Below are 10,000 nucleotides of genomic sequence, written 5' to 3' on the forward strand. Positions count from 1 at the left end.
TCCATCTTCATGGTACCTCCATGTGAGAAGCTCTGTAAATGATCAATTCCTCATCTCTGACTGTATACTACATTTCTAGTCTCGATCTTCATGGTACCTCCATGTGAGAAGATCTGTAAATGATAAATTCCTCGTCTATGACTGTATACTCCATTTCCAGTCTCCATCTTCATGGTAACTCCATGTGAGAAGCTCTGTAAATGATCAATTCCTTGTCTATGACTGTATACTCCATTTCCAGTCTCCATCTTCACGGTACCTCCATGTGAGAAGCTCTGTAAATGATCAATTCCTTGTCTATGACTGCATACTCCATTTCCAGTCTCCATCTTCATGGTACCTCCATGTGAGAAGCTCTGTAAATGATCAATTCCTCATCTCTGACTGTATACTCTATTTCTAGTCTCTATCTTCACGGTACCTCCATGTGAGAAGCTCTGTAAATGATAAATTCCTCGTCTATGACTGTATACTCCATTTCCAGTCTCTATCTTCACGGTACCTCCATGTGAGAAGCTCTGTAAATGATCAATTCCTCATCTATGACTGTATACTACATTTCTAGTCTCGATCTTCATGGTACCTCCATGTGAGAAGCTCTGTAAATGACCAATTCCTCGTCTATGACTGTATACTCTATTTCTAGTCTCTATCTTCACGGTACCTCCATGTGAGAAGATCTGTAAATGATAAATTCCTCGTCTATGACTGCGTACTCCATTTCCAGTCTCTATCTTCACGGTACCTCCATGTGAGAAGCTCTGTAAATGATCAATTCCTCATCTATGACTGTATACTACATTTCTAGTCTCGATCTTCATGGTACCTCCATGTGAGAAGCTCTGTAAATGACCAATTCCTCGTCTATGACTGTATACTCTATTTCTAGTCTCTATCTTCACGGTACCTCCATGTGAGAAGATCTGTAAATGATAAATTCCTCGTCTATGACTGTATACTCCATTTCCAGTCTCCATCTTCATGGTACCTCCATGTGAGAAGCTCTGTAAATGATCAATTCCTTGTCTATGACTGTATACTCCATTTCCAGTCTCCATCTTCACGGTACCTCCATGTGAGAAGCTCTGTAAATGATTAATTCCTCGTCTATGACTGTATACTCCATTTCCAGTCTCCATCTTCATGGTACCTCCATGTGAGAAGATCTGTAAATGATCAATTCCTCGTCTATGACTGTATACTCCATTTCCAGTCTCCATCTTCATGGTACCTCCATGTGAGAAGCTCTGTAAATGATCAATTCCTCATCTCTGACTGTATACTACATTTCTAGTCTCGATCTTCATGGTACCTCCATGTGAGAAGATCTGTAAATGATAAATTCCTCGTCTATGACTGTAAACTCCATTTCCAGTCTCCATCTTCATGGTAACTCCATGTGAGAAGCTCTGTAAATGATCAATTCCTTGTCTATGACTGTATACTCCATTTCCAGTCTCCATCTTCACGGTACCTCCATGTGAGAAGCTCTGTAAATGATTAATTCCTCGTCTATGACTGTATACTCCATTTCCAGTCTCCATCTTCATGGTACCTCCATGTGAGAAGATCTGTAAATGATCAATTCCTCGTCTATGACTGTATACTCCATTTCCAGTCTCCATCTTCATGGTACCTCCATGTGAGAAGCTCTGTAAATGATCAATTCCTCATCTATGACTGTATACTACATTTCTAGTCTCGATCTTCATGGTACCTCCATGTGAGAAGCTCTGTAAATGATAAATTCCTCGTCTATGACTGTACACTCCATTTCCAGTCTCTATCTTCATGGTACCTCCATGTGAGAAGCACTGTAAATGATAAATTCCTCGTCTATGACTGTATACTCCATTTCCAGTCTCTATCTTCACGGTACCTCCATGTGAGAAGCACTGTAAATGATAAATTCCTCGTCTATGACTGCGTACTCCATTTACGGTCTCTATCTTCACGGTACCTCCATGTGAGAAGCTCTGTAAATGATCAATTCCTCGTCTATGACTGTATACTCCATTTACGGTCTCTATCTTCACGGTACCTCCATGTGAGAAGCACTGTAAATGATCAATTCCTCGTCTATGACTGTACACTCCATTTCCAGTCTCTATCTTCACGGTACCTCCATGTGAGAAGATCTGTAAATGATCAATTCCTCGTCCATGACTGTACACTCCATTTCCAGTCTCTATCTTCACGGTACCTCCATGTGAGAAGATCTGTAAATGATCAATTCCTCGTCCATGACTGTATACTCCATTTCCGGTCTCTATCTTCATGGTACCCTCAGCTGTGAGAAGCTGTCCAAATTCAAATTGGCTGGTCTGTAACTGCAATTATGGCACCAATAATGGCGATGTGATGAGCCGTCAGTGAGAAACCTTGATGTCAACAAGTGTATTTCACGTCACTGGTGAAAGATCTCATTTCTGCACATTGTATGACATTCAAGAGGACATAATAAATACAGGGGGCTGATCTTCCAGTACGAGTTCCACAAGGAAGGTGAGAAACCATCCCGAAATCCATTGGAAGGACGTCACCAGTGAGTGAGTGGCCATTTTGATGGGATCCCGTGGTGCCGGTGCGAGTGTCGTGACCCATTGCCAATTGGACAATGGGAATGGATCCTCCTAGTCCACAGAAACAAGTTGCAGGTGAGACGGCTGACTTGATGTTTTCCATCCAAACAAATGATGTCACAGCTGCTGGCACAATACCGAGGGATTTCAACTTTAACGTCCGAAGTGTTTCATTTCTCCTGGGAAATCAAATGAAGACAAAACCTGCAATTCCAGAAGAATATGGAATTTTACAATTCCATAATGGAGGGAGCATTGTTCACTTCACCAAGAGTTAGCATGATTACCATGTGTCTGTGCAGGGTGTAAAATGGTGTAAAGAGGTGAAGGGTATAAAGAGGTACATGGTGTAAATGATGAAACGGGAGGGAGATTGGTGGATGTTCATGAGGTTATGGAGTGAAAGCCAGGACGGTGCAGTCGTGAAGTAAGTTTACACAGCTATGCAGGAACGAGTCAGTCATGAATGTCTAATATCCCCCCACCTCCCCCCCCCAAAAAAAACAACGACCGAAAAAAACAATTATTTTAAAGTGATCTAAGGCTCACGGAAAGCTTGCACAGTACATCCATCACGTTCGGGATGAGGACGGGGATCGGCATCAGTGGACTTTGATTGAACTGCAAGGACATTGGTCGACAAGACACAAACACACGTGGTGCGTGGGATTCGAACCCGTTTTGCTGTATCACGAGCCATTGGTTCGGATAGGAACACTGACAGGCCAAGCCATTTGACTTCCCTCTAATTAGTTGCAGAGGAAACAAACACACTTTCCTTGGAGGAAATATTCTGGTAAACGATGAATACATTGATCATTCCCACATTCATGGTTGTCCATCCCTCCATCCTTCCTTTCCCAAATCAAACTATTAACACAACCCGGGGGGAGGGGGGGTGCTGTCAGATGAGAAACAGGTTAGCAACTGATGACGTCATCACACATGACTGATGATTACTGATGATCACAAACGATGTACACTCTGCCAAAATGATCGAACTTTCAAGCACCAGCCCCCTCCCCTCCCCTCCTACGACATCCTTTACATTGCCATTCACTTCCTCATTTCTCCTTCAACCTCATCCAACTAAACGTCCCTTTCTTCCCCATCTTCTCGCACGTTGTTTCCTGTACTGTTCAACTTTTAAAAGTTTCGATGTGGATCATAGTTGGAAAGCAAGTTGAAATCAACTGGATTGTCCATCAGGAAAAGGTCCATATGCACGTCTTTAAGAGGGGAACTCGATTCTTGGCCGGAAGAAGAAGCATGTATTCAACCGAAGTAAATCATCGCTCGTCATGGGTTCCAGCAGTCAGTTGGGCCAAATAGTCCTTCAGCAACATATAATACCATACATTATTCATCCCTCCCTGGACCCTCCCTTGTTGAACGTGCCTCTAAGGAAACATGGTGAACAGGACTGTAATGCATACAAATGGTGCATCTGGAAATATGCACCTGCCGAGCGAGCGGGGAATCCTATTATCCATCAAGGTTTTGGACGTGAGCTTAAAAACCCTCTCCCACCAACTGAGGCATCAGCATAAATCTCGCGTTCCCAGTAAGTGAAGCCTGAAACTTGCACAGCATTCATTCCAAGACGAATTTCAATGATGAATCACCTGCTGTGGGACACTGAGACGGTGCCGAACAGCAGTCCACTTCCTGCTACCGAGCACCCACTGCTAAAGCAGGTTGCCAAAGGCTGTGGCATCGGCATAAGTGAAATGTGAATCACAAAGAATATTCTCCATGGCATCATCAATATGTCCAATATGACTTGCTGGGCCTGAGTCTCGGCTTGTTCTTGTCACCTAACCAACTCGTCCACCAAGTCTTGTCATAACTCGTCTACATCCTGCTCCGCATCGTTTTTGGCCTCGTCTCTCAATGGTGAAGAACCACTGAATTTTTTTTTTTTAATTACTGGATGCGGATCCAGATTCGGATCTTCACCAAAATCAAACAAATTCGTCCTCGTCACACACCCAACGTGTCCACCAAGTTTCGTCCGAATCCGTCAATAACTTTTTGGAATATCGTGCTCACAGACAGACAGGGGTGAAAACACAACCTCCGACCACCTTCTTTGGCAGAAATAATTATAGAACGTTCTTCGCAGAGTATCACCGATCAAATTTTACGAAACAAAATACGTGTAAAATGTTTTAAATTCATCAACAACATAAACCACGAGTATGCTTTTCACTACCAAATGAGAAAAGGGCGCAGCAACACCATTGTGTAGATAACACATAACTATGGGTTCTACTCATGTAAACAGGGATGTGCTGCAAGTTGTGTGGAAAAGGGAATACGATGTTTAACGAATGGAGAACACGAACCGGTGTATCCGAATTCACAGGTGCACGTGAATTTGTTCAGTCCATCACGACACGTTCCATGGACACAAGGAGAACTGATGCACTCATCGAAGTTCAGCTCACAGTTGGGACCTGAAAAGGCAGAAAAATAACGGGGCAAATGTCACCTGCGGTACACAAGATGTATGTTCACAAGAATTGTACTTGCCAGAATGTTATTTTTGTTACAAACGTATGTCTGTGTGACTGTCGAGTCACAGCATTGTCACATAATGTCGGTCGACTAACAAGGAGAAAGTGTGTGTGTGTGTGTGTGTGTGTGTGTGTGTGTGTGTGTGTGTGTGTGTGTGTGTGTGTGTGTGTGTGTGTGTGTGTGTGTGTGTGTGTGTGTGTGTGTGTGTGTGTGTGTGTCCACGTCAGAGACATAGCTAATGCAGATGTTCTATGTCAAAGGTCGAAACACCTCCATGAATGACCGAAACAGTGTTTGAATTTACACTATAGTGCATTCATTACTATTTACAATCGCCCAAACCAAGAAATAAACCTGATTTGGCAGATGCTCGCACATCAAAGTAGGAGGGGAGGAAAAGATTTCCTTACAAAGGAGCATTTATTAAAATGTATATGGAGATAAGGATGAGGGGAGAAATGTACAATAAATAATCCCACTAATGGCGCCGACGATACCAGATTCAGACTACGAAGGAGAACAGAACATGCCAAGCCAGGACTTGTGCAGGCACGAGCTGGTTTTGACTGCAGGACGATGATGTTGTGCAGGTTGGTACGGCACAAAGCGAAGTACGACTCGGGGTGAGAGAGGATAGGTTGGTGTGAGGGTGTGGAGATTGAGTCCATGCCTCCATTGGTCGTTCTTGAACAAGCTACGAAGCAGAGAGAGCCAAAATATGTTCTACAAAAGGTCCAACTAAAACTTGCATCTGCCACACGCATGCACGGACATGGCTTTTACGCCACAAAGACCGCCCTCTAATATGCGGCTGGTCCCATTACTCGCCACCTACTACAAGTGGGAGTTCTGCCTTTCGAGCCATCCTGCCCCTTCGGGAGGAGCCGACGTAAAATGTTCCGCCTCTCTCCAGGGGTCAACAGCTCACTTTGACGCCAAAGCCTGCTGCTAAATGGCCCGTGATGTTGTCCATTAAAGTGTCGGGTGCCACAAGTCCTCCACCTGGCCTCACCTGTACAGAAAGTATTACATAATACTTCTTTCCCCATTCTGCTCGAAGATTACAATCACCGCCTTCTCTCTCATATATATATATATATATATATATATATATATATATATATATATATATATATATATATATATATATATATATATATATATATATATATATATATATGTACATATATACACATACAGTGTATATATTAAATATTTTCTTCGTTTATTTGTTTGTTCCTTATACGTTTCAAACCCCCTGGGCCAAGTTCCCCGAAATGTGCTGCACCACATTATTTTTCACAGGCGGAAGGTAAAAGTCACAATAAAAAGTTTGAATCCTTAATCACACTAAGAAACAACGGTGCTTCCGGTGAGTGAGCATCGTTCATCACGTGGCATATAGCTGCCCCTCATGTAGGCTCGGGCAGTGGCGTTTTATAACCTTGGCTGGGAGAGGGGTGGAGCTTGGACTGTGCCTGCTTCGGATGTGAGTTAATTTTTGCTTCGGCTGTAAAACGTACTTTATTGGCTCAGACGTTTATTTTTGGGGTGTTTCGTCCCCTCACCTAATATTCTACCAAGTATCACTTTGTTGTGACCCTCTACTTTGCGGTTGGTGTGTTTCTCTCCTTTCCACCATGTCTAATGTATTGTGATGGTTCTGTGAAAACAGCAATCCCCCCAAAGCAATGGCACACAACATAAAGCGGTTCCAGAGATGGTTATTTCATTAGTATTTGTTTTTGGTAGCTCTTAACTTATGTGTAGTGGGTTTCTGGGACAATGCGAGTTGTGTGGGCTTTAGGTCGTGTTTTTCTTTCCATTCTTTACCCGTTTTTCATTCTTTGCATTATTTTGCTTTGCTGTACACGCGAACCTCTGTTTCCTTCATGCACACCAAGGACCATAGCAACAGGGGAAAGTCGTTTGGAGATGCACGCCATTCCCCCATTCAAATAGGGCGCCATTATCCAACAGATGTTACTCTCACCGTGCCTCCCCCATACAGTGCACCATCGACACACACCCTCAGTTTTCCTCCCCCTTCCCCCTCCTTAGCGACTGAGTTCGCATTTGTCCATCAACCTCCTCTGGTAATCAAGAGGTCAAAGCAATCTCCTTGTCTTGTCTGTCTCTGTCTCTGTCTCTGTCTCTGTCTCGTGAGTGTGCGCGTACTCTTCCCATTTCCTTGGGGAATTATTCTGATGGCACAGATTTTGTTAGCATAATTAAGATTGTAGAAGTTTTAGGAACAGGGTAACTCTGCACCGTGTCTCTTGTGTTTGGAAATAATTGTTTTTCTTTTGCTGCACCCCACAAATCGTTGCTTTCCATGATGTGCAGATCTTTTGTATTAAAGCCATTGCTTATTGTACACATACCTTTCCTTGCCCTTGCAGTGAATAAATTATCTGTTATTGCAATGTACCCAGTTTGTCGTGTCTTTTTCTACATCGGTCCAGTGTCGTCCAGATGTAGTTAGGAAGGAAGTTAAGCCCCAAATGATTTACTCGTTTGCCAGCATACACTCACTGTATCGCTAGGCGGTAATCCAGGTGTGCGTTTAAGGTACAAAACTAGCTTGGTGCGGCTCCTCAAAAGTAAGGTACCCACGCAAAGTAGTGACACCCTGCCAGGATTGGCAGTATAAATCGGTATTCGTGGTTGCTTAACAACCCACCGTGCCGTGAAGACATCCACGGCTGGTGGCTTCAGGACCGGGAGTTCGGTTCCTCTCCTCTTGGTGATCCTTGAACCCCAGGCCGTAATAGTATTTATAAATTTCCTTATTCATGAGTTGACATTTGCGATGATCAGGCTTCTTGATGCTTTATTAAAATCTAAACAAACCAATCTTGCATGCGGTCCTTTGTTCCGTACCACATTTCCCACGGCAGTTGTCACAATTTGATCAACTTTAAACACCCTGACTTTCAGACATCAGCTCGATAAAAATCCATTATCTATAGACACCCTGACGTAACAATCTCAACCCTTGTAACCCATCAGTGTCTGTGGATCTATCCAGTGTCCTTTGAAAGTGACCTATGTTCCCAACATCCACCACCCATGTTGGCAAACTTTTCCACATACCAGCAATTCTCTTGTAACTCATCCTCATCTAATTTCTGTCTTTTCTCTGTTTTTAACTATCACATCTTAACCAATTCAAACACCCTCACTCAAATGTGTGCTCTCAACCTCTTAAACAATCTCAATCATTCACATAAAGCACCTCAGAACCTCCTCCTTCACAACAGGAATAGACCCGTCTCGTTTAACCTCCCAACTCACAACCAAATGCAGCCAGCCATGATCACCGTGCCCGAGAAGTGTGGGTGTGTGTGCGCGTGTGCGCGTGTTTTGTCCGGCTTCCCTCTTGGGATTACAGTGCAGTAATTGGTCTTTATGTTGACTTGCTTCATTTTCGACAATGTTAACTGCATCTTGTAATCTGATTAACTTTGTTAAGAAATTGAACTTGCCATTGGGCATCTACACTATGGCATTGTGGTGGTGTTGTGGCTGGTACAGATGCTGGCACACTGATGGCTTGTGGCTCTGCAGTGAGGGTAGTCAATTATCAAAATCCTATTCTCCAAGAGAAGTGAAGCATCACAATTTATTTATTTAAAAAAATATATATATTTCAGACATTTTAACGAAGAGTTTGTTTTCGAACTGTGATGCCTCGCCTCTCCCATCTTAGGAAGTGCCTTCCAGAGGCCGTCCTTTCCTCCATGGCTTCAAGAAGGCAGTGCATCACCATCTCATGTCATCCCCCACCCCATCCTGTCCTTGGATTTTATTACCTCCATTAATCCTTCCTAACCCAACTCTCTGCCTTGCTGATTGCAGTGTCTATATCTCTATATCTCTCTATATCTCTCTATATCTCTCTATATCTCTCTATATCTCTCTATATCTCTCTATATCTCTCTATATCTCTCTCTCTCTCTCTCTCTCTCTCTCTCTCTCTCTCTCTCTCTCTCTCTCTCTCTCTCTCTCTCTCTCTCTCTCTCTCTCTCTCTCTCTCTCTCTCTCTCTCTCTCTCTCTCTCTCTCTCTCTCTCTCTCTCTCTCTCTCTCTCTCTCTCTCTCTCTCCCCTGTTCATTAATTACCTTGCTGGTTTTGTCCATTTGTTGCTCTGCTACCAGTTCAATGTCGCTCTTCCATGAGCTTCACTATTGTGGAGAAAAAACAAAAACAAAGCACAAGCCAATGTTCAAAGTACCGTACAAATGAGCAAAATGAGGGTTCTCGAGCCTTGGCACATGACTGCTAAAAGGCCATCCTGATTTCATTGGGATTATCCATTTTCAGCGTGGGAAAATATTTCTTGGAATTTTCAAGATTGTACTGAAGTCTTTAACATGATGTAAGAGGAATGACATGTTTGTTAAAATCGAGATTTTATCGAAATGGGGAAATAGCAAATCTATAGGTCGTCATTTCTAAGACACAGGTTTAAGACTCGATCAATGGTCATAAGTGAAAGTGATGCAAAATGATGATTAAACATTTAAACCTGAAGGAAGGAAGATGCAAGGAAGGAATTAGGGGAAAGGGATGACGTAAAGGATTGGGGGTAGGGGGAAGTTGACACATTTCTTTCCTCCAGCGAAGGTAACAAAGACGAAGACACTTCTCCTCCGGCGAGGGTAACAAAGACCAAGACACTTCTCCTCCAGCGAGGGTCACAAGGACTATGACACTTCTCCTCCGGCGAGGGTAACAAAGACAAAGACACTTCCGGATACCTTGTGCATCCTTTGATTATTCTATAAAATAAATGTTTGTCCATTTAACGTGTTCCATACGTTCCTCCAGGGCTCTGAGACTTATCCAAGCAGTCAGACCAACCATTGTATGTAATATGTGGTGTGTAGCTTAAC

The 10,000-nt window shown here is 43.2% G+C and overlaps 1 protein-coding gene across 2 annotated transcripts in view; it reads right to left on the bottom strand.

The window, feature by feature from the left end:
- The window catches only part of LOC147035907 (uncharacterized), a 176,416-nt gene that overhangs the window by 45,231 nt on the left and 121,185 nt on the right, over positions 1-10,000 (bottom strand). For both annotated transcript variants that reach the window (XM_085847993.1, XM_085847992.1), the window contains exon 12: positions 4,931-5,041. In XM_085847993.1, the coding sequence (XP_085704119.1) occupies positions 4,931-5,041 (111 nt within the window). The remainder of the gene's footprint in view (positions 1-4,930; positions 5,042-10,000) is intronic.

Source organism: Eptatretus burgeri, chromosome 1 (assembly GCF_056783735.1).
Source record: "Eptatretus burgeri isolate ZD-2024b chromosome 1, Ebu_testis_v1, whole genome shotgun sequence".
Lineage (NCBI taxonomy): Eukaryota > Metazoa > Chordata > Myxini > Myxiniformes > Myxinidae > Eptatretus > Eptatretus burgeri.